The 26,966-nt window shown below is 31.9% G+C and overlaps 1 protein-coding gene across 11 annotated transcripts in view; it reads right to left on the bottom strand.

Annotated features, from left to right (window-relative positions):
- Nucleotides 1-26,966, bottom strand: part of DENND4A (DENN domain containing 4A) — a 131,270-nt gene that overhangs the window by 59,675 nt on the left and 44,629 nt on the right. For all 11 annotated transcript variants that reach the window (XM_031955344.1, XM_031955348.1, XM_031955350.1 and 8 more), the window contains exons 6-12: nt 16,058-16,127; nt 10,031-10,200; nt 8,912-9,153; nt 6,068-6,134; nt 5,306-5,364; nt 3,547-3,691; nt 1,644-1,819 (exon numbers count right to left, since the gene is read on the bottom strand). In XM_031955344.1, the coding sequence (XP_031811204.1) occupies nt 1,644-1,819; nt 3,547-3,691; nt 5,306-5,364; nt 6,068-6,134; nt 8,912-9,153; nt 10,031-10,200; nt 16,058-16,127 (929 nt within the window). The remainder of the gene's footprint in view (nt 1-1,643; nt 1,820-3,546; nt 3,692-5,305; nt 5,365-6,067; nt 6,135-8,911; nt 9,154-10,030; nt 10,201-16,057; nt 16,128-26,966) is intronic.

The raw sequence follows: 26,966 nt of genomic DNA, 5'->3' as shown, positions 1-26,966 counted from the left end.
CAAGTTGAAATACTGGTTTATGAGAGATTCTACATGTTCATAAGCATCAGAGAGGAAGGAGAGGCCCATTGCTGACAACTGATTTAAAAGGTAGAAGTTCATTTGGCATTTCCTTTTCCCTCAAATTTCTAGGTTGGGTCTTAAATGCTTTTGGTTCAAGGGAAAAGAAGGAACTAATACCCGCTCAACTTTTGTACAGCAAGAATAGGGTCTATTTATTCTAGGTAAAGGAAAAGGGAGATGAAATAAAAAGATTTCCAAGGTTCAACTACACAAGGAATATTAAGGTAGAGTGCTGCATAATTTCTCTCACTCCAATCAGTGAGAAAAAGTTTTCCACTCTTCTGGTTTTGCCAGTAAAAGATAAAATCAAGTCTACTCACAATAATCCTTTTCTGGAAGTAACATAAGAATATAAAAGTTGAAGATAAAAGAGTGTATGGGAAGGAGAATTATATGGGTAACATTTTTATTTTAAATTTTTTCTCAAAATGTGTGAGAAAAAAAATATAAAGCAGTTAAAGCATCTAAAAGACTGCCAACTAACCAATGATTAAAATATCTTGTGAGAAGAAGCAATAAAAACTAGTTATGAATAAGTATAAATATTTACTCACTCGCTGCTGGGAAGTCTTTGAATCAGTCCTTAACTAAAAAGTGTTTTCATGTCAAAATTTTTTCCCTACACTTTCTTAATTATTCCATGAAACTGAAGTTTTATGGCTTAAAAACTGGCAGTAAGGTTAAATAACTAGGATAAAATTATTTAAAGGTACCAAAATCTTAGAAAATTTATTAAATTTAAGTGCCTGTTAATAAACAGAAGCATATGCTCACATTTTACATTTATTAGCTATAAAAACTTTACTACTTATTGTGCTTCACAAATCAACCGAGAAGAGGAATTATCTTCAGGGAGAATGTGTGAGCAGGGTATTTGTTTTCTCTCTTTCTAGGACATATATTCCAGTCACCTCAGTCATGATAGTTACACTATATATAGGAAAACTGGGAGTAGCTTGAACACCTCTCGCTATACAAAGTTATAAAACAAACCCCTGCTGTAGCACAACTATATTTTCGCTTTTTCTTGAAGTTTAAATGTGATTAAACATAAATAAAGGAATATTTCAAGGATAATCCTCCTCAAAAACACAAGGAAATTATAAAAAGTGAAATAACACTCAACTACTACTTAAACATGATAAAATTAAGAATGGATATTATCTTCCCACAGCAGAAGCAAACACCATTACTCTCTAAACTTTTAAACTGGATTCAAAATAAGTTCTAAGTTGCACCTATGATTTCATCAATAATTTATTATTTGCTTTGAGGGGAAATTTTAACTTTCTTTTTCTTAATTCTAATTTTTCTTATTCCAACTTTCAAAAAATGGATAAGATTAAAATATGCTTCTTAAATATTTAAAGAGCTATGGCAGGAAAAATCCATTTTCTTTTAAACAAAGAAGTCTCTATTGTTAGAAATTTGATCTATTGAAAATGTAGATAGATTTGATTCAAAAATAGTAACAGATCTTTATACATGTAGAAAATGCATCATATAAAGTACCATAGTTAGTGATCACGAAATACTTATACCTAGAAAATCAGATTCAGAACTCGCTTATGTATACTTACTGAGAAATGGTGTTGGTATCTAAGTCAACACAACTAACATCTGGCGGTGGATCGTAGAGATCAAAGTATCTTGAATCAATTCCTACTATGAATGGACATGGTGCACTCAAAACATCCGCTAAAGCCAATGGGCAAAGAGGAACATATGGGCATGGCCAGTGGAAAGGAAATATCATCTTTGAATAAATAACAGATAAAAGAAAATTTAACTGTTTACCATATAAGCAAATTATGTAAACATAAAATATTATCTTTTAAACACATATTTCATTTCCAACATTTGATAAAGTGTGACATTTATAACCAGAGCTAACATTTAGTTACATTTGTTATAATCCTATTCCGATGATTCAATACAGTATGCATTAGACTCCCAAGCAGAAAAGGCTTTAAGTATGGGTTATGTTGTTAGATTTGGTGATTTGTTATCATTCAAGGTCTAAGCTAGCTAGATCAAAAAGGATTCTCCTCAAAAGGAGGATGCCATGAGGGAATGTTTTTTTTTTTTTCCAGCCATTGAAATTTATGACAATGGTTTATTAAAGTATGGACAGATTGTAATCTACACAGTGAAACAAGTACCCACACATGTAAAAATCAATGATTTTCTGAGGCATTTCAATAAAATAATCAATACATTTTTAAAAATCTAAAAATTAAAAAAAATTCCCCCTGAATTTTTACAAGACTGTGAATTGGAAGGGACTTCAAAAATTATCTGATTCAGGCTTGCACAAGAAGCTCTTCTTCTATATCATCACCAATAAATGATTCCATTAGAAAACTTCCAATGAGGTGGAAATTAGTAAATTTCCTTAAAAACTTCCATTGAAGTAGAACTATAAACCTTACCCAGGAGCCCATTTCAATCTGAGATAGCACTAATTGTTTTTTTTTTTTTTTTTTTAATTTAATAGCCTTTTATTTACAGGATATATGCATGGGTAACTTTACAGCATTAACAAATGCCAAACCTCTTGTTCCAATTTTTTACCTCTTACCCCCCCACCCCCTCTCCTAGATGGCAGGATGACCAGTAGATGTTAAATATATTAAAATATAAATTAGATACACAATAAGTATACATGACCAAAACGTTATTTTGCTGTACAAAAAGAATCAGACTCTGAAATATTGTACAATTAGCTTGTGAAGGAAATCAAAAATGCAGGTGGATAGCACTAATTGTTGATAAGATTTTCCCTTCAGCCTAAATTACCTTTCTGTAATTCTAATTATATTCTTTAGAGGAAGGAAAGTCCAAGTTTATTCCCTCTTCATGTATAACACGTATATCTTATATATGTCTTTTACAAGTTGTCTGTCTCCTCTTTTAGAATGTATGCTGTTTGAGGGTATGGATTTTATTAGTCTGGTACATAGTGAGCTTAATATATGTTTGTTGACTCTGCCATGTGATAGTCCTTCAGCATTTGATGACAATTATCTTGTCTTTCCTAAATCCTCTCTGGTCTAGGCTAAAGAACTGCAATCTATTCCATCAGTCTTTATATAGCATGGTTTCTAGTCCCCTAATCATTTTCCTCTAGATATATTCAATCTTTAAACATCCTATAATGTGGTACAAAGAATGGAACACAGTGGGTCCAAATGTAATTTTACCAAGGCTGGTTTGTCTCTATGCAGTCTCCTTTTTTTTTTTTTTTTTTTTTTGGACAGCATGATACCTAAGAAAACAGAAGACTTTTTGCTATATCATACTATTTGCCCTTCTTGAGCTGGCAGTGCATCTAAACTCCAGAGTTTTTCCAGATCAACTGCTATCCAGCTATTTTAGGAGAAATATACCTACAAATAACTTCAAGTTAAAAATATTAAAAGTTTAAAATTACCTAAATAATTCTATTGAAAAACTAAAATCCAATAAGAAATTCATACTTACAGAAACTAAGGCTTCTGTCACACTAGTCAGGACAGAAGGCCGCAGGGAATGGATGAGAATTTTATGTTCTGTTACTGCAAACACAAGTAGTGTTATAGCATTTTCAGGACCCAGGTTTTGTAGCAGTGTTGAAAACCTGCCACCACTGTTAATAAAAATATAAACAAGAATCATAAATAAATATTTGAAGACAAAAAAAATCACAAAATTTGTCTGAAAGATCAGAAATGAAAAGAGCAAATAATGACTGGGTATAATCTGTGCTTTTGATACAGTCAAATCTAATGAAGTTATATTGGTTTCTGCCATTATGCTTTTAAATTCACAATGAAAACAATTTAGTGCTTATGTGGCTGCAAAATCACTAATCTCCTTTATGTGATTTTTACAATAGAAAAGAGTTACTCATCTGATTAATTTATATTAAAACAGATCAGTTTTGAAGACCTTGATTAAATAAAGAATCGTGATATAAAAGGCAGTGCTTTTGTTGGATGATAGAGAAAAGCATATAAAAAAAGCTTTTTTGGTCATGGCACATATATATATATATATTCCAATATTTCAATTTTGGACAATCAAAATATTTAACTGATTCAAAACAAACCAACAAACAATCACTTGAATTTATCAAAAGATAAATTAGGTGTGATTATTTCCTTTACAAAAGGAGTTAGTAACTTATTCTTTAACACCAAATTCCTCTAATGCATTCAAAATTAATTCAACAAACATGGTTTTAAAAAATTTACTTGCTGTATAAAATGTTTACATGTATGGCAACATAACTATTTGTTATTTTAAAATATGTATGAAATACTTGCAAGATGTTGATTTATGATAAAACTATTCAGAAAATATTATTAGTTAATAGTTATTTCTATCACAAAATGTGGAATAAGAATTACAAGATGAGAGAACAGATATGCAGTAAGTTACTGATGAAACCAATGCAATTTTTTAAAAACTAAGGTAAAAATATATAAGTAGTTCTCATTTTTCAGGTATATACTACATAATAGCATAATTGTATTGTGACTATAATTCTATTACTAGAAAACTATGCTGCTCATGACAAATGTAGAAATCTATTTACATGACTGTATAAAAGTATAGTTCATATCAGATTACTTGCTGTCTTAGGGAGGAAGGAGAAGGGGGAGAAAAGGAGAAAAATATGGAGCTCAAAAATTCCATAAAAATGACTTTTAAAAACTATTTTTACATCTAATTGAAAAAAATAAAACACTATTAAATGAAGAAAAAAAAAGGAAAAAAAGAAAATTACATTCATAATGAGATTTCAAGGTGCTTTGCATGATAGGAAAACACATTTCATCATTTTTCTTAATTTGTAAACTGATAAAAATAAGTTTTTCTGTTAGTCTGTAGTATTGGAATTATTTTTCTTCTTTCAAATTATATATGGAATATATAGCTTTTAGGGAGAAATGAAAGCAATATATTTTTATAACATACATATATTTGGACATATGAAGCAGAAAACATCTGAAACTAAAAAAAACCCTGAAAATAGACAAAATATTCAACATTTTCAATATAGTCCTATATGACTTCAAAATCTATTAAAGACTGATCCTAAGGGATTTAAATTCAGTAAAAAGATAACTATTTGAAATTATAATATATAGTTTAATAGAGAACAGTTGTAAAAAATGCATATTGGATAACATGCATTTAAAATTTCATGAAAAATTTAAATAAATTTAAACTTATATGAAAATATAGTTTTACTTACCTCAAAGGAAGAGGTGATGATACAGGTTGACTAAGAATAAGATTATCATGTGGTGATAACTGGAAGAGATTTAAAGCAACAGTATTTTGAATGAACACTTCATTAATGACAAAGAAGTAACTTCCAAACCCAAAAATGGATTAAAAAATCATATCATAGAGCAAATATGTATAAGATTATGAAGATGCCATTAAAAACTCCCTTCTCCCATTTATAATTATCATAACTAGATGCACAAAGATTATGAAGAAACTATTTTAACTATCACTTTTCTTTCTTTCTTTCTTTCTTTCTTTTTTTTTTTTTTTGCTGAGGCAATTGGGGTTAAGTGACTTGCCCAGGGTCACACAGCTAGGATGTGTTAAGTGTCTGAGACCAGATTTGAACTGAGGTCCTCCTGACTTCAAGGCTGGTGCTGTATCCACTGCTCTACCTACTTGTCCCTTAACTATTACTTTTCTCCTTTGTAATTATTCTGCTCTGTAACAATTTTCTTAAATATTATTACAATGAATATAAATTTTAAAATATCAAACATAAATATGATAAAATACATGTTTTCATTTCCTTTCATTTCTTTATTATGAATCAATCTTTTAACAAAAACTAAGTATTAGTTTAATTTAAAAGTACAATAAAGTGATTTATTAATTTCAAGCAACATTAAAAATGCCCAAACCTCAATCTGAAATTTATTATTTAAAATTTTATAAAACAGAAAAATATTCATATGATTTATCATAAAAATCAAGAAAATGTTACCTGAACTAAAATCCGTGGCCTCTGAGGAGATGGAAAAGGAACTTTGTGCATAAAATGTGAAATATGTCTATAAAAAATAAGAGAAAAATGTCACCCTAAGACTTAATTCTGAAGCATTTTAATGCTATATACTATAAATACAGATAAACATCTTATGTCAATCTTGTACAAGGGTGCATCTGTTACATCACATAAAACAGATCTAAATTACCAAAACACTTATTTCATTTTTTCTTCCAAAGGCATCAAGATAAAAAATTATTTTTAGCATATTAACAATAGCCTATATAGAACAATTATTTTGACAATGCTTTATTTATCTTTGTATCTTCTTTCCCATCCCAGCATCCATTAGAGTACACAGTTTAGGAATTTCACAAATATTGGAATTATAAAGTCCTAGGTTAGATCCTGCCTCAACTATTCTCTTTCTGAATCTGGATCATTTCACGTGTCTCTGTTTCAGTTTCCTTAACTGAAAAGTGAGAGGTGGGACTCAGTGTTCTCTAATCTCCGATCTAGAATCCTGTGCTTTGGTGAATAAAAGAATGGAAGGGCAGACATGCTGTGGTCATCACAGAGGCAGGAAGGTTTGGAGCTCACTTTGCATCTGAGAGGCTAAAGGAACCAGCATTGTCAGTCTCTAGCATACTTTGTTCAAAGTGACCATTCTCAGACAGGATCCATATATCAAAGAGAAAGCTGACCATTTACCTCTTAAAAGTCAATCAACTTTCTGAACATATAATTGAATAAAATAGGGATTTTTCATAATGAATGGGCAGTTAGGTGGTCAAACGGGACACAAAGCACTGAGCCCGGAGTCAAGAAGACCTGAGTTGAAATATGCTTCAACCACTTACTAGTTATGTGACTCTGGGCATAATTCATTTAACATCTGTTTGCTTCACATTCCTCATTTGTAAAATAGGGATAAGTACAGGACTTACCTTCCATGTTGTTGCAAAGAAATAGTTTGTAAAGCTCTTTGCAAACCATAAAGTACTATATAAATGCTAGTTATTATTATGTTAGGTGCCATGAGGGGCATACAAAGGTAACTAAACCGCCATACATACTACTTAGTATTTAATAGCACAAATACACTTGTAATTATACTTCAAAAGTCTGCTATTTTGTCAACAAAAGTACTTTTTCCACAGATACAAATCACAATTTCTCTGTAATAAGGTAATTATGGAGAATTGCTGTGGATGACATATGCATTATTCTGTTTTCATCTTGGTGTCAAGACTGTCCCAACTACTCTAGGCTGGTTAGTCTGCAGACAATAAACACATAGACAGTCCTGAGACCCTATCCAATCAGTATCTTGGAAGAAGTTGCCTCTCCCTCTGGCATAGCTTCTGAGCACTCAGTATCATTTTAATGCCACAATGAAGCATCGAATAAAATTGTTAGTAACTACTATTATTATACAAGGAAATAAGGGATACAGGTCCTCATTGACCTAAATAATTTGCATGAATAGGCAAAGTTAGAGAAAAAATATGTCAACTCCCACATGACAGTTAAGTTACTGTATAAATGAAAACTGGATCATTCTGGGTTCTGTTCATTCGTCTTGGTGACAAGTGGGACAAACAGCATGACAGAGAAAAAGAGAGCAAAGAAACATAGATCAGTTGTATGAGAAACTTATGCAAAAAATTCAGGAAGGCTGTATTAAGTGACAGAAAGATTACTCTCCTTAGGAGTCAGTATAACTGACAATAATTTATACCTGTTTCAGTCACTTAGCAGTTATATGACTCAGAAGAAGTCACATAAGCTTTGGTCTAAAGTGGGGACAGTAATGAAGCTGCAATAACAACCTCAAAAAGTTGTTGTGGGGAAAGTACAAACTATAAAATATACAAATATAAGTTCTTATGTTTATTTAATTTAGGTTCATCAAATATAAATTAAATCCAATTCCTTCCATTTTGATGTGTAATATTTAAGTAAGGAAAAATTCAACTACAAGTTCAATGTCTATTATGCACCATATAAATTCTATTCAAACATAGATTCAGAGCTTAAATAAATTGTAGAGGCTATCTAGTACAAAAACTTCATTTTTATAGATAAAGAAATTGAGATACAGAGAAAATAATGACTTGCCCACATCATTCAGCTTGGATATGACATATGAGATTAGAATCCCACTCCTGACTATGTCATTCTATGATTTTTGCCATGGGACCATGCAAAAATGATTTTTAAAGGATTTTTTTTTTAGTTTATGATTTTAAAAAATAATTGTTTATTAACATAAATAGGAGAAACATGTTTCATTTTGAAAATAATAGATGAGAAATAATTCTGCTACAAAAACAAAATTTAGCAATAGTTCTTGAAATTCTTTTTTTTTAGAACAGATTGCAATTTTATTCACACAGAGAATTCCAGATGAAGAAACTCCCTTTCCCATTATATATGGGCACTTGCTCTGCATTTGCTTTTAAGAGACTGCCTAGAGCATGGAGAAGTCTACTGACTCACACAGAAGCTCAGAGCCAGGATGTGGTAAGAGTGGATTTGAATCAGTTCTTCACAAGACAGTTCACCTCACTTCTACCTACCGTACCACATTGCCTCTCACCTGGAAATGATCCCTTAATATAACCTTTGATAATTTTATATGGATATATAATTATCGAAGGTCATATTTTATTATATATATCATATATTATATGAAATTAAAATAATAGAATTACATATTTAGAAAATGTTATAAAGAGATCTATTTGCCATATGAAATTTGGCTAATTCACAAACATAAAAACTACATATTAAGTCTAACAAAAGTTAAAATCAGAATCAAAACAATTTCCAACTTACTTCTCAATTGGAAGGACATGAGGTCCAGAGATGGAGTACCGATATAGAAAAGTCAGAAACTTCTTGAAGGCATCAAAGAAAGGCCAGTGAGAAAGAAGACATATGCATTTATTAGTGTGAACTGTTTTAGAGCTATCAGATTTCTCCTCTGTAGAAGATGTTAATCCCAAATGAAATCTTTGTTTTTCTGTGAGATTCTCTTCAGGGTATGATTCATAAAACTGAATAGCAGCACCATAGACCTGCAAAATAGTTCATGTTGGTAACATGTATGTTTTCACATTCTTTAATGCAAACTAAATAAGTAAATATTTTGGGAACATTAAACTTTTACCCTCCTCCACCCTCAATTGACAATAAGATACTGCTCTGGACTCCTAAGGAAAGTTATATTTTACCTTTAAAAGACCAAAAACTGTCCTATCCATATTCTTTTTTTTTAAAAAAATGACCCATGGAAATAATTTCCCATCATGGGAAAGGAAGTGGAAACAGTAAAAGTACAGCCCTAGATTCTGTCAATACTTCTGTATCAATTTATAAGCTATTGTTTTAAGGAAGTAAGCTAAGGAAGAAGGTGACCTTTCCTAGCATTAGTTTTATTGGAATAAGTTGTGATTGTAAAAAAATTTTATAACATTGGCAGAGAAGAGATTGTAAAAATAAGTAAAATTATTTTTTTGCAACTTCTAGAAAGTCTCAGTTGCTTTATACACAAAATTTTTTTTTTTTTTTTGGTCGAAACCTGTGTTTTCATTGGTATGGAGAACTCCAATATATATAGAAAATCCATTCACAGAGATGAACTCAACTAGCAATTTAATAGTCTTAGAGAACTGCCTGGAACACTAAGAGGTTCTGTTGACTTGCCTATGGACACATACTTAACACATGCCATAAAGTAGGATTTGGACTCCCATGCTTACCCTCCAACTATTAAGGCTATATATTACTACACTACCGCTAATGAACTACATTTAAATAAAAATAAAATGGTGTATAATAATTTAAAATTTACTATTTGCTTGTTTTGTAAATGTATACTGCTACAGAGTAGAAACAAAAAGCTTATAAATTTACACAAAATTCATAGCTATAATTTGTCCGATGATTTAGTACCTTTTCAGCAGAAGCTCCAGTTAATACAAATGTAGAAAAAACAGGAAGAGGGTATTTGCTATTTGATGGCCAACATTCAATAGATGCTCCCATTGGTAAACAAAAGAGGGGAACTGATTCTGGTAATGGGAATGACTCATAGTCTTCTTCAGGATATCTGCATATTAAACCTAAAATATAAAGCTTCAACAGTCAACAAAAACTACTGAACTCTTTCCTTCCTCACTTTATATGTGATCAAATGCTTAAATGTTTAGATGTTAAAAAGTCAAAACACTTTAATAATAAAATTAATCCTATGACACCTTGACAGAATTTAAAAAAAACTAAACTACTATAAACCCCTATAATTCTTAATGGTAATAGACTGCTTATTATTTATCATATATCAACTACATCCTAGGAATTAAAGGGAATATGAAAAAGATATGACTCTTGTTTTGATCATATGTGTGTGTCTGCTTCAGTCTCAGAGTGCACTTCTATTTTTAACAAATAATCATATTTTCATTTTGATTATAAGCTTATAACTATTTCATAGTTCATTAGCACCTTTCCTCTAAGCATAGTAACACAGATTCCATGAACAAATATTCATTTTACAAAGCAGATACGAGAAAATATTTTTTTGTGTTGCATGATAAATGTGGAAATATGTATAGAAGAATTGTATATATTTAACAGAGGAAGAGAGGGAGAAAAATTTGGAACACAAGGTTTTGCAAGAATAAATGTTGAAAAGTATCTTTACATGTATTTTGAAAAAGCTATTATTTAAAAAAATAAAAGTACATTAGGACTTTAGAGACAAAAAAAATATTTTCACAAAAACAGAAAGCGTTGTATCATCAAAAAAGTAGAATAAAAGAGCATATATTACAAGTTGTATCTAAATCTATCTATCTAGATCTATAATCTAAAGATTATAATAATCATTGGCTTCTAATTTCCTTGGGAAAATTTTCTGGAGAAGACATTATAAGAGAACTTTGAAGAGATTTTTAATCTCTTGGGCAGTGTAGGCTTTCCTCAGTACTATAAGTAAATGGTGTAGGCAATAACTTGTAACAAGTTATTGTTAAATACCAAAAAAAAAAAAAAAAAAAAAGTATGGAACACTATGTGAAGTTCAAATAAAGTAGAAAATAAACTCTCTGAACTTGGAAACTACATTCTCTCTTAAATTTTTTCTAAGTCTAAAATTCTATGAACATGTATATACTTTATTTATATCTATATATAACTTTAACAAAAGAAAAAAGGACATGGACATGGACATGGACATGGAGAAGTGTTATACAGGGTAGATAGAAAGATGTACAATCTGAATCACTGAAAAAAATACCCACATTGATGAGATCACAAATCCATCTGAGTGTTCTATATATGCTTAATTTTGGGTATGCAAAAACAAAAGCATACATATAAAAGACATTCCAGTAGAGCAATTTAGCTAAATGTATGATAAATAATCTTTAAAATAACAAATATAGACAACTTGGACTAACTGGAGTGAGCTCATGTTATCTAGAAAACAACTTCGTGAAATTTTTTTTTGGTCTTGATGGGATTAACACCATATTCCATTCACAATGTGGGGGTGGAATGGGTAAAAGAAACTGACCAATGAAAAATGTTGGATGGGTAGTAGCAAGAGATTTTGTTTGTAAGAGAGTCAATCTATACAGATTTTAAAATCCCATAATTAGGAGCTTTGATTTAATTTGAAAGACAATGGAAAACTATTACAGGGTCCAAAGGAAGGAAGTAAAAAGTTAAGAAAGTAGAAAATTCTTTTTTATATTTCAAAAGTACAAGTATTTAAGTACAAGAGTATAAAAGTACATTAGAGAAGGTATATAGAGGTAAAAACAGGGAAAGCAGACTAATGGCATGACAAATAGGTCAGTATAAATAGAATGGGAGAAAAAAAGCAGGAAAATTAGGAAAGAGGTTAATCTGAGCTGGTCAGCAAGAAGGTGTTAAAGGTGAAGAAAAGAAGCTTAGAGTTAATGATGAAGGTGTGAGAACACTCTTCAGATTTTAAGGTAAGGGTGATGCAACAACCAGTCAGTCAGAAAGATGGCTTTGGCAGAAGCTCATAGGACTGACTAAACAGAAGTGGTATAGGAGTCAGAAAAGCCAACAGGAAATTTTCTAGACTAGAGATAGAAAAAAAAAGGTGACTCCAAAAACAAAACAAAAAAAAAAAAAACGATCTTGAAAGAAGTAGCAACAAAATCTGATAAAAGATTTGATATTTTTATCTTGAGGATGTATTAAATGCTATTTTGCTTCTAGTAACCAGGAAGAGGCTTTCTTTCATAAAAAAAATTTTTAATAAAAGTTTTATTATTGTTTTTTTGTTTTTATACCACAGCAACACCTCCTTAATTCTCCCCTTAGTGTTGCACCCTCTCTTGAAACAAAGAAAAACATTTAAGCAAATCCACCAATACATTGTGATGGTGTTCTAACAATGTATGACCTACTTGTCATAGTTTTTGTACTTGAAAGAATAAAGGCATTTCTGCTGATAAAGGCTGATCATTTCTCGAGATTTAAATTGGTTATTACAATTCAATAGATTCCAACTACTTTCTTAGAGATATTTTCATTTCCATTTCTCTAGCCATTCTATATGCTGTTAACTTCATGCTAAATCATTTTCTATCCCCTATCTATAGCAAAGGAAGAGCAACTACTGTCTCACTTTCCTATTTATATCCTCCACAACTGACACACAAAGGCATTTAATAAATGTCTATTGATTGATCAGTTCATGTAAGTCTCCTTATGTTTCTTTTAACTCTCAATTTTTATAAATTTTTGGGCATAATATTTTTAATGTTTTTCAAAAGAAAAGCACTTAAAAGCTGTTAAGATTTAATTACAATAAAAACAAAATGTGGTTCAAGATGTACCAATTATATATCAAAAAGGCCTCACAAAGTCTTATTCCATAGAGGGGCAGTAGGAGGGATGTAGTTAATCCTAGGTTCTGAAAGTCTAAGAAGATGCATCCCAGCACTTTTTACCAAGCTGGAAAACCCTAGAATATAAACCTATCAACAAACTATGTGTCCAAAGACTAATATACCTGCATTTGGAGAGCCTCATCAGTAGAAAGCTGACCATGAAATAATAATAATAATTTTTTTTTTGGTCATGGCAATTTACAAAATCCACAAAACCACAAACTGGTTTTCAGTCCTATGTGATCTCTTTCTATTATACTGAAGGTGGGAAGTAGGAAAAAGAGGTAGATGAGGTTAAGAATCAATGTTTAAAATGGCTAATATGAATTCAACAGTTGGTACAATTGAGACTGGTCATGGGACAAAGTTATGAATTAGTCAGTTACTGGAAGAGTCATTTATATCGTTATCATAAAGGCAGAAGGCTGAAGAATGGATGCCAGGTTCTCTGCAGAAGTAAATAGAAGGTTGGTGGAGTTGATGTCCTCCTACACATCATTTCATGGAATACTTGATCATTTTGCTTTGCAGTATTGATGCTGAACACCAGCAAAATAGATTAGCAAGAAGATATTCTGGTTTAAGTGTCAACATTAAAGACAAGGCAGGAAAGAGAAGGAGAACTAGATCTGGAGTCAAGCGACCTCAGTTCCAATCCTGGTATAAAGTTTTAAGACCTTCACCAATTTGCTTATCTCTTCTAGGCTTTGGTCACCTCATTTGTAAAATTAGAAGATTGGATGAGATGATTTCTAAGATTGCTTCCAACTCAAAAAATCCTACCATATCAAAAGAAGTAAAGAAATTTAAGGAAAAACCCAATAAAATCTTTCAACTAAGCCAACATATTCTTTAATTCAGTATGACTTTAATATGAAACTAGATAAAGGCCAAGATAGGGAAAATTTTGGGAAAAAAAAAAACCTTGAGATTAAGAGATGAAAGGAAGACAAAGGTGGCAGACTACTAAGAAACCTAATAATTGTACATAGGAATTTTTTTTAAAGAAGAGTTGCAAGACATAATCAAGCATCAGATAATACCATAAGTTAACTATATTTTAGACAGGAAATTACTGATTACAGATGTAGCAGTCACATTAAAATAGACTTTCAGTATACAAATCAGGTTTTTGCCTGGTAATAAAGGTCAAACAAAATAAATATCAAATTAGAAGGTTAAAGACAAACTGAGATTATAGTAGCTCCAACATGATGTGCTTAAACAACCTATCTACTTTCTACTTTCTAAATGGGCAATAAACAAAAGTAAATACAAACCATTTTTAATCAATCCAAAAAAGTCACCATAACAAGCAAGCCAAAAGAGCTTGGACACTACATTAAACAGAAAATATTTAACCTTTCTGACAAGTAAAGAGGGTTGAAAATCAGGGAAAAAACATAAGTTTATTTATTAAAAATCATGGAAGGGGCAACATAAAACCATGATGAGATATCATCACAGTGGCAGTGAAAAGCAATTGAGACAAAATTAGCATGCAGAGATTTGTGTAAGACCTCCCCAGCTAAGATAGATTACATAAAGAACGTTTGTAGATGAATCTGAAAGAACAAAAGGCATAAAGGAAGACAAATCTACTTCTGACATAGCATTTTATTTGAGGAATAAAGGCAGTTAAGTTGAACTCAGAAAAGACAACAGGACCTGATCAAATGTATAGAGAATAAATTAGTATAATAGCAGCAATTTTAAAGGATTTAAGGAATCAATTCCCAGGATATTTCAAAGAGAAAAAGAATCCTAAAGAATTAAAACTTTTGAGATGACATATCTCTTAAAAAGAATATGGGTCCATGTGCAAAAATGTTTGCATGTGCAAATGTTTACAAAATGTAGCAGCAAGGAACTGGAAACTGAGTGGATGCTCATCATTTGGGAAATAGCTGATTAAGTTTTGGCATAGGAATGTTACAGAATATTATTGTTCTATAAGAAACAATCAGCAGATGATTTCAGAAAGGCCTGGAGAAACTTACAGGAACTGATGCTAAGTGAGTAGAACCAAGAGAACATTATACATAGCAACAAGATTATGTGATGATAAATTCTGATGGATTTGGTTCAATTCAACAATGAAGGAATTCAGGCTAATTCTAATAGATTTATGATGGAGAAATCCATTTGCATCCAGAGAGAGGACTATGGGGATTGAATGTGGATCACAACATGATGTTTTCCCCTTTTTTGCTGTTTTTTTTTCCTCATTTTTTTTTCCTTTTTGATCTCATTTTTTTTTGTGCAGCATGATAAATGTGGAAATATATATAGAAGAATTGCATGTTTAACCTACATTGGATTACTAGCTGTCATGGGGAAGAGGGTAAAGGAAAGGGAGGGAGAAAAATTTGGAACATAAGGTTTGCAAAAGTGAATATTGAAAAATATCTTTCCATGTATTTTGAAAATAAAGAACTATTATTTTAAAAAAGCAATGTGGGAAAGTTATATGAGCATGAAAAACAAGATATTAAAAAAACAATAAAAGGAAGTAGTGCAGTATGTAGAGGGGTTTATGGAAAAGACACAGAAGAGAATTCCACAAGATCACAAGATATAATATGCATTTGTAGAGGAAACATAATACACCCTGATATAATCATGGAGCCACCAAAGTACTAAGTTCATTGTCCTTTGGAAAAATAAGAAACTCATTAGGACCATAATATTTTTAAATCTTTAGATAATTATTTCTTGTAAATTACAAATTACAAAAAGTATATATTTAAGTCAAAGCTTGTATGTCACATGGCTATCAAGCATTATGATTATAGATATGTACTATAAATTAGATTTCCAATTGATACTGATATAAGATTTTAAAACTTTTTTTTTAGTGTGGGGAAAATTCTACTGAATAAGCTACAATGTAGATAAATAAAAACTACAAAGAAATTTGATATTCAACTCATACCTATTTAAATGTGGTTCAGGAACAGGAAAACTCCTGTTTTATATTAATATTCTACTAACTACCAAATAAATTCTATAAAATAAAATGCTTTCTAAAAATTTGCAAGAAACTTACCAGCTTTATAGGATATAGTATTAGTCTTTGCCACAGACTTCTTATAACATAAGTATACTGCTGATCCCCACTGGAAAAAAACAACAACAAACCTTTATAATTTAATAGAAATAGAATCATTTAAAGAAAATAACTTCACCATAATTTACCAAGAACTCATATTACATAAGATGCAACAATATTTTTTCCCATCCCTCCATTTACTTAGTTATCTTGGTAACGTTTTGTTAAATTCAAAATATACTTTAAAAAATATATTTTTGTTGATATCTTTTGCTTTTAGGTAACATAGTTTTCCCCATATCCCTACTCCTTATAACAAAGAACTTCTAAAATAATAAAAAGAGGAAGAAAAAAATTCAGTATAACATATCAATGCACTGAAAAACTCTAATATATTTTTTAAAAAAGAAGTACAAATTACCAGAGTCAAGAAAATAATTTACACAATGACAATAAAGTAAATGAAAAGAATAACTACCACAAAACAATTGAAAATTAATTTTGCTAAATTACTAAGAACAAGCTTAGTCTCAAAGAAGAGATAAGAAAACAAATGTCCTCTAACTCCTTTGTAAAGGATCAAAGAATTGGGAATCCTTGAGTCTGGACCACTACATATATTGGCAGATTTTCTTTCAATATATTGATACATTTTATTGTTTCTTCTCTTTCTTTAGACATATACGTGTGTGTGTGTGTGTGTGTGTGTGTGTGTGTGTGTGTGTGTGTGAAGATGAGAGGAAGGGATTTAGGGGAAAGTTTAGGCAATGTAGAAAAAAACATGAAATTTATTTTTAAAAAAGAATTAAAATAACATTTTTCTTTTGTCAAAAATGCCATATTTAACATTAATTTTATGACTCTAATTTAGAGGAATCATAATGCTTTTTTAAAGCAAAACCAAACCATAATTAGTTTTTATTATAAGTTGAAACTCTGGGTAGGAAAAGTGATTGAAAAAGGCCAAACTGTTGAGTTACTTTAATAATAGATATATATAGGGGAGGGGGTGGGGGGGTAAGAGGTGAAAAATTGGAACAAGAGGTTTGGCAATTGTTAATGCTGTAAAGTTACCTATGTATATATCCTGTAAATAAAAGGCTATTAAATAAAAAAAATTAAAAAAAAAATAATAGATATATAATTATAAGTGATATGTGTACCTCTATGATACTATATGAGAATGTATTCTGATGGAAGTGGATTTCTTCGACAAAGAGAAGATCTAACTCAGTTTCAATTGATCAAGGATGGACAGAAGCATCTACACCCAAAGAAAGAACACTAGGAAATGAATGTAAACTGCTTGCATTTTTATTTTTCTTCCTGGGTTATTTATACCTTCTGAATCCAATTCTCCCTTTGCAACAAGAGAACTGTTCGGTTCTGCACACATATATTGTATCTAAGATATACTGTAACCTCTTAAAAAAAAAAAAGTGATATGTGCCTACTAATAAGCTAGATGTTTAATTATTTAATGATCTTTAAAATAAAATTTAAAATTTTTAGTAAACAGCCAATAAACAATTTTCTTTTATCTATATTGATTAAAGAATCTAGTGAGGATGAATTAAAACAGATAATTCAAAATTTATTCTCAATTTTTGTAATGTATTACTTATCCATGTAGATAGATTTTAATACTTCAACAGATATATGGTTTGCTATTGATTTCATTGACAGATTGCAATCCTTTCAAAGTCCTAAAAGAATGTACATCATGAATTGGCCATAGCCAAAAACAAAAGTAAAAAACAAAAAACAAGCTTCATTACCTCATAGTCAATATTGTATTATTAATTTTTCCAACTTCTGCTTGAACAAAGGCAGATAACCTAACTTCCATACACCTATTTTAGCAAAAACCTTAAAATAGCACCATTTTAAATAACAATGAAGAATTACAAGGAAAAACTACAGTGATTTAATCCATTTATCCAGAAGCCCACAGGCAATAGGAAAAAAGATCTGTAAGAAAAACCAGTGTCAAAACACAAACAAGGCAGAAGTCTCTTAATATAATCAAAGATGGAATACTTTTATGGTCTACAAGTTTCTGTACCCATCTGGAAACAGCAAGAATAGAGGGTGGCCATGAAAAATGTTTTCTGTGGTCAGAAACCCATCTGTGTACCTTGAAAGAAACTGAAAGCAATAGATGCAGAGAGACTCAAAAGTTAGAAGTGCTCTTAACACAGACACATCCCTGGAATTGGAGTTCAGATCTGGGATTTAGATGGCCAAGGAAATAGAGTTGACCCTATCACCCCAAAAGGAGCTAAGAGTAAAGTCTGACAAATAGCACAAAACTACAATTAGGAATTTCAAGGATAAACAGAAGATACTGACCACTATGTAAAATTATTATAGATCTAGAGATATCCAAAACTTAACCCAGAGGCTGGCTACACCAGCTACATGCAAAACTTTAAAGAAAAATGGTATTTCTACAAAGACTATAAAAACGCTTTAAGAAATGAAACAAAAAATGCTTTTAAAAAGTGAAATGAAACCTTTAGAGGAAAAAAATTGGAAACTGAGTAGAACAGAAGGTGGCAAACCTTACCCAAGTAATGGACTTCCTGAAAATTAGAGCATACAAAACAGGAATCAATGACTCCATGACGCAATAAGGAAAATTAGAACAATTTTTAAAACTAAAACATTCAAAGAAAACATAAGATATTTATAAAAAAGAAAGAACTTGAAAACAGATCAAGGAGTGATAATTCAAGAATCATTCAATTCCTTGGAATTGTTAAGGAAAAAAACCTATGTGGGCACAAGATTTCAGAAATCATAACTGAAAACTGATCACAGAGAGCAAAGTAAAATAGAAAAAAATATCTCCTGAAAGAATATTATATAGAATATAGAATATTTTCCTGAAAGAAAAAGCAAAAGGTAAAGCTCTAGGAATGTCTTAGCTAATGTCTTAAGGTGGCAGAGGGGAATACTGCAAACAGAAAGAAAGAATGAATTCAAGTACCAGAAAACCATAATGAATATCACACAAGTGATGCCTGGCAGTTTCTATTACAAAAGAAATAAGACCGTGGAGTACAATATTTAAAAAGGCAAAAGATGTAGGCTTACAACTCAAAATAAATATATCCTGTAAAGCTGAATATAATTCTATAGGAGCAAAAGTTAACGTTTACTGGAATGACATTCAAAAATTTTTGATAAAAAGACGAGAAGTAAGTAGAAATTTTGAAATACAAAAAGAAAAATCAAGAGAAACTGAGAAAGGTAAATTTATTTGAAAAATTCATGCCAGGGAACTGTAACATACACATTGATGTTCCCTCAACTATTCTAGAACTTCAACTATTCTAATTTCCCAGGTCCTCAATCGACTGAATTCCCATGAGCTACTTACTACACTTTCACAGAGAGGTCATACATAGGATGATATTGCCATCACCCTAGGTGTAACCTTCCATGTTCATGAATTGAAATTCCTTTATCTGATCTTAAACTTTATCATCCCATCTTCCCTTATGCTTTATAAACTTTCATCCTGTTTTTCATCATCACTAGGCTCACCAATCCCTCAGTTCTTTTCCAGGATATCAATGCTACACCAGCGGCCTTCATCTCCCTTTCCCATCTCAATCTCTTAATGAATAAGTTCAACTCTACAATGTACTCTATATTAGAATCACTCGCCCCCTTGTCCTATTAATGATCATATTTTACCAATCCAAACTTAGGGTTATTCCCTTTATCTAGTTCCTTTGTTCTTATTCACATGGTGCATAATGAAGGTGGAAAAAATAAGGAATTCAAGTTGATTGCATCCATTACAAATTTGTTATATAATCTAATCAGGGCCTCAGTATAAAATGAAATCCTGTTAGATCTCAAAATTACCACAGTTACTATTACAAATCTTGCCATCCCTCCTTAAGTCTTCCACATCCTCTCTCAGCTAAAGATTTCATTCATTTCAATTCATTCATTTCAAAAGGCTTTCACTGATAGCTCACTCTTCTCCCTTCTTCATTTCATACCAAATAGACATCTTGTATCAGCATATCCTGCTTTATCTATTTCACACAGAGAAGTAATTCTCCTGGCTATAACAAAGCTTTCAATATGCATCCTAGATCTTATCCTCTCTCATCATCTCCAGAACATTATTCCCATTATCATCTCCATTCTCTATCTTGAATCTCTCCCTACTGATTTCTTACCTGTTGTCTACAAATAAGCCAATATCTCTTCTGTTCTTTAAAAAAAAAAAAAAAAAAAGCACTTACTTGACCCATGCATCCCCATTAGCATCTCTTCTCTTTGAAAAAGTTCTCTATACTTGGTATTACCTTTCCTTTCTTTCTCACTCTCTTCTAAATCCTCTGCAGCTATTTCCTCATTCATCTAAAACTACTCTCTCTAAACCATTAATACTCTCATAATTGCCAAATCCAATGGCCTTTTCTCAATCCTAATCCTTTTTGCCCTCTGTGCAACATTTGACACTGTATATTACTTTCTTCTGCATATATTCTCTAGATTTTTGTGATATTGCTCTCTCCTGGTTCTCCTCCTCAATCTGTCTTATTACTCCTTCTCAGTCTCCTTTGCTAAATTTTCATCCAGGACATGCTCACTAAGTGTGGGATATCCTCTTCTTTAATCTGTCTCTACTACCTCAATTGATGATCTCCTTAGCTCCTAGGTTCAACTATGACTTCTATGAAAATGGCTTAAGAGTTACATATTTAGTTGTAGTCTTTCTCCTGAGTTAATCATATATCATTAACTGACTTTTGGACTTCTCTGATTAGATGTCCTCTAAGCATCTTGAGTGCAATAAGTTCAAAATAAAACTCTTCTTTCCTCTCAAACTATTCTCCCTCTTTGACTGCTGAAGATAGTATCATATTCCTAGTCACACAGGCTCACATCCTCAGTGTCTTCCTTGATTTCTCACTAGAACTCACCCAACATATCCAATCTATTAATAAATCTTGTCAAACTTTCTCTTATATGTTCCTTTTTACAACTTAGATAGCCATCCGAGAATGTCATCACTTCTTGCCTAGACTAATTTTTTTGGTGGGGGTAGGTAAGTGGGAGGAAGATTATTGTTTTTTAATTTTAATTTTTTAAGATTTAGAAAAATTTTCAGTTTCAAAGTTTCTCTCTCCTTCCTGCCCTATCACTCTTCTTGAAAAGGCAAGCAATTTGATATCTGTTATACATATGAAGTCAGGCAAAACATATTTCCATATTAGTAATGTTGAAAAAAAAAAGAAAAAGAAAGAACGTGAAAAATACATTTTAATCTATACTCAGAGAGGTTCATTAGTTTAGTCTCTGGAGGTAGACAGAGCATTTTTCATCATGAGATCTCTGGAATTATCACAGATCATCGTATTGATCAGAATAGCAGAATAATCACAGTTATTCATCATTAAAATATTGCTATTACTGTGTATAGTGTTTTTCTAGTTCTGCTCACTTCATTTTTTATCAGTTTATATGATTTACCAGATTTTCTGAAATCATTCCTTCTCATTCCTTCTATCATAATAGTATTCCATCAAAATCATAAACTACAATTTGTTTAGTCATTCTACAAAGGATGAACATCCCCTCAATTTCTAATTCTTTGCCACCACAAAAAGAACTGCTATGAACATTTTTGTACCTATCCTGCCTAGACTATTTTGAGTATCTTTCCTAATTGATAGGAAGCTACCTCATCTCTCCTCATGTATACAACTTCTAAAACATCTGACTGTATCACACCCCTACTCAATAAACTCTAGTGGCTCCCTATCAAATATAAAATTCTTCATTTGTCTTTAAAACTTCTTCATAATCAGACCCTTTCCTACCTTTCCCATAAAAAGAAAAGAGTAGAAGGAAGACACTAGTGTAGAAAGGATAAAGATGTTGTTGCAACTAGTATGCAAACATGTAAAAGTTTGGAGGGAGGGTTATTAAATGAACCTCACTCTTGTCTCTTAAATTTTAAGTAGACAAAAGAGGATATGCACATGTGCCCAGGTGTGAGTATGCACACGTGCATGCAGACACACACATACACACACATACATACTTTAGTAGAGAAATACATCAAATTTAACAGGGAAAGCTATCAGGACAGAGGTAAAGTTAAGAGGGAGAATAAAACCAAGGGCATAATAGTCAACAAGCAAAATGAACTTCACCTTTGGAAGGTAGATCCTGAAGGGAGAATTAAAAGGGTTATGGGGGGAAAAAAAAGGCAAGAACAGCTATAGAGTCTCAAAAAGGGGGAAAAGACAGGCAGTAAAAGAGAGGAAAAATGCTTCAATCATAAGCCACTGGAGTTGATCCCATTTTTCTCTTTTATCACTTTCTTCTTTATGCTAAAAGAAATGACTGTGGAAAACCTACAAAGTAGAATACTATGAAAGATATAATATCAAGGTACATTGGGAACTGATTCAAATCTATAAGAACAAGGTCGATACCACATGAATTCATATTTAAGGAACATGAACAGTCATTTCTCAAAGGATGAAATCCAAAGAATCAATAGCCATATGAAAAAATGCTCTAAATAACTAATAATTAAATCATTAATAATTAAACTATGGTAATTAAAACAAAACTCTATCTTACTCATCAGATTGGCAAAACAATTTAAAAAAAAGTAAAATGGCAATGATAAGAGGAGATATGAAAGCACAGGCACACAAATGCATAATTCATGAAGTTGTGAATTAATCCAGCATTTTTAGAGCACCACTTGTGGTGGGATTTGGTCATGGCCTGCTTCGACTCTCACTAAGGCCTGACTGTTACATAGAGACCCTGAGGGCAGTGAGCATAATAAAAATTTAATGGTGGGAGCAGGGAAAAACAAGATTGTTAAGATGTAAAAGATATGCTTTAAATCAGAGATTCTGCTTTGTCTATTGCATTCCTGCAAGATGCTCAACTTGTGTTACCTAATGTGAGATGTTGGCCAGGAAGGAACCTTAGTGTGACAGAACAGATTTAGGTATGAGGAGGCCATCTGCTACCTGAAACTTTTATTGAGATAAATTTTACATATGTTTCCTTGGCCTGTGTTTAACAAATGTATTCATTCTCTCTCTCTCTCTCTCTCTCTCTCTCTCTCTCTCTCTCTCTCTCTCTCTCACACACACACACACACACACATACACACACACACACACACACCTTGCTGGTTTCTGGTCAGTCATTTTTATCATCTCAATACCTGGGTTCTTCTTAAACTTCCTAGAACAGAATTATATATAAAAAAAACCTCTGCATCCCATCAATCTAGTGATACTGCTACTAACCTCGCACATCAAAGAGATCAAAGAAAAAGGATACATATGTAGAAAATATTTATAGCAGCACTTTTTGTTGTAGTAAAGAATTGCAAACTAAGAGAGTGACCATAAATTGAGGAATGACTAAACAAATTAGAGTATATAAAGACCCAAGGTGCAAAAGATCATACATTTCTGAACAGACTATTGTGTAGATTTGTTTTGCCTGACTACATGATTTATTCTAAGTATCTTTTTCTTATTTTATTTGGAAGAGGCAATAATAATCCCCCAAAAAGGAAGAAAAGAGAAAAAATGACCATCAAACTTTTCTTTTCTCTTAATTTGCTATTAATTTTCCATTAATTCCAAACAGCAAATTAAGAGAAAAGAAAAGTTATTCTAGGAAGCTTAGCCAGATGGAGAGAATAAGCTACAACTCAAATAAATGTATTATTAGAAACTAGGCAGAGAGGAGAGAAAAGAGCAATATGCGCAGAAAACTTTCCAGCAGTCTCTGGAAAGTCTGTGACTCTCTTTTCCCTTCTACAGATGCCAAGAGAACTGTGCCAGTACTTCATTTATCTTGCATCATTGGGAAATGAAAGTCTTCACATAAATTTTCCAAATAATTAGAAAATTTCTTTTAAATATCAAAACTTTTACCATCACTTTTTGCTGAAATTTTTCTGAAATAATACTATGGTCAGAAAGGCAAGGCAACAAAAGTGTGAGGTTGAAAGGTAATAGTAAAAATTTATTACCAATGACAAGCTATGTGGAAGAAGTATTGACAAAGAGATTATCCAAAAATGCACAATTGGAAAAGGAAATGGGTCAGTCATAAAGAACAGCAAGGGATAATAGTTAATCTAAGTCTTCTACTACAATCTATGAAATATCAGAAGATCTAGAGAAATTACTCTAGAATATTGGAAGGACGTGGATGACCATGGCACTGGATGAAGCAGTAAAAAAGGATTGTAATGCGTACCATTATAGAAAATGCAGAGCTCAATGAGCACATGATTCAATTTAAATCCAACACTATCTATTTACAACATTTTTGAAATTTGTTTTTACCAAGAAAAGAAAATGAAAATGAAATTTAAAGTAGAATTCATTTCTGCTTTCCAGCTTGGAAAGCAGTGTCCTATGAATGTCAAATGAAATTGCACCAAAATATCAAAATTGAGAACATATCTCTTCTGTTAATAAAGCACCACAGTCCATATTTAAGAATAAGATGTTTAGGCATCCAGATACAATAGGTTCCCCAATCCAAAAGTTTTCACTTCTATTTTAAACTTATATACTGTTTACCACTCATTTTAAACTTTCAATTCAACAAGCCTTTATTAAGTAGGTAATATATATTATCAGTCACTATATGTTATATATATATATATATATATATATATATATGATTCTTGACTTAGAAAGACAATACCTAAAGAGACCTTGTCTTCAAGAAATTTTTTTTTTTTACTAGAGAAAAACAGGACGCAGTTAGTGGATAGAGTGCTGGAATCAGGAAGACCAGAGTTTAAATGTACCCTCAGTCATTTAATAGATGTGTGATCCTTAATCTCTATTCACTTTAATCCACTGGAGAAAGAAATGGGGACAGCTAGGTGGCACAGTATATAGAGCACAAGTCCTGAAGTCAGGAGGACCTGAGTTCAAACCTGACCTCAGACACTTAACACTTCCTAGCTGTGTGACCCTGGGCAAGTCACTTAACCCCAACTGCCTCAGCCAAAAAAAATGAAAAAGAAAAAAAAAAGAAAGAAATGGCAAGTCACCTGAGTATCCTTGTTAAGAAAATATCATGGATAGTATTGGTGTGCTATGGGCCATGGGATCTTATAACTGAACAACAAGGATGAAATAAACACAGGCATGCAGGAATATAGATTTAGAGCTAGAAGGTACCTTAGAGATCACCAGATACTACCCTCTCCTTTTGCCTGTGAGGAAACTAAGGCACAGAGAGGTTGGATGACCTGCTCAAGATAACACAGGCAGTGAGTGACAAAGCTCAGAGACAATATTGATTTCTTTCAACTATCCCAATGGCTCTAGAGATAACTAGAATAATTATCAGAGCCTGGATTTGAATCCAGATCTTCCTGTCTCTAAATCTAGTGCTATATCTACTACATCATATTTATAAATATGTAAATATAAAATCTATAATGAAGAAATTGCAAGAAGAGTCAGGAAATGCCTCAGACAGAAGGCAGCATCTGAACATGAAGGGAACCCAGACATGAGCCGTGGGATGGAGTGAAGAGACAGGGTACTCTAGGCAGAGGCCACCCTGGACAAAGGTGGGAAAGTGGACTTTAGTGTGCATAGAATGGGCAGTCTGCCTGCAACACAGAAGACATGATAAGGAATAATATGAAGCAGACTGGAACAGTAGGTTAGGACTACATTATGGGGAACTCTAAATACCCAACTTAGGATCTCATATTTTATTTGAGAGGCAATAGGGAACCAGTGGAGCACCTTGAACAAAGGGGCCCAATCAGAGACTCTGATTCAGGATTAACATTTTGCTGAGAATGGAGTGAATAAAAGGATATGGATGCATAATCAGGGGGCTATTCCAATAGTGTAGGGCAAGAGGGGATGAAGGCCTAAATTAGCCACAAGCTTTTAAAAAAACTGGTATCTTTTGTTTTTATATCACCTTCATTTTTGAACCTATCATGCCCCAAACCATACTCAGGAGCCATCTCTTATAACAACAATTTAAAGAGGAAAAAAAAAAGCAGTTTGGGAAAACAGATCAACACATTAATTTAGTATGGCAGTATTTACAATGTTTCACAACACCAATCTTGTTCAAGGAAAGTTTTGGTGTTATAATCACAACAGAATCAACTAACTTTTGTTGTAACTAGTTAATCATCCAATAAATGGTTGGGATCAGGAGTTCTCTCTGTAAATTCACCTTCATATCTACAATGCTGCCTAATATATACTGGACAAGTGTGAGAAAGAATCAGAACTTCCTTCTTGGAACCTCCAAAAGTACAATAATAAAACAAAACAATAAAATAAACTAAAAAAACAAACCATTTTTTGGTTCCTCTTAGAAAAAGAGGTAAGCAACCACTGTAAATAAACTTCATCCAGTTCTGCCAAAGATCTAAAATAAACCAACCTTTCCTCAAAATCAGTGATATCAAAAGCTGCTAAAAGATGTAACTATTTGATAGTTGTTTGCTGGTTAGAAATAACCATCTCTAAAACCAGGGCAATTTCTAGTTTATAATAAAGTCAGACATCGGCTTGGAGGGAAAGCAGAGAGTCAAAGAGTGAATATGCTAGAAATTCTTTACAATATTTTTTATCAACTTCCTCACAATATAGGCAAAGGGATGCTGGAAGGGGACAATAATAGATTGTAATAACAATAAAGAGTTGGTAAAAAAAAAAATAAGTGATTGAATCAATGAATGATGTACAAGATAAGGCAGAGAACAACAATTTTTGAGGAACAACCCACTCAATGATAAAAATAAAACAACAACAATAATGGAACCCCTCCCCGAACTCAACAGACTGAAATTCAAACAAAATGGGTTAATAACTTCCACTTATTTTGC

This window comes from Sarcophilus harrisii, chromosome 2, assembly GCF_902635505.1.
Source record: "Sarcophilus harrisii chromosome 2, mSarHar1.11, whole genome shotgun sequence".
Classification (NCBI taxonomy): Eukaryota; Metazoa; Chordata; class Mammalia; order Dasyuromorphia; family Dasyuridae; genus Sarcophilus; species Sarcophilus harrisii.
This window is presented reverse-complemented; position numbering and strand designations above follow the sequence as displayed.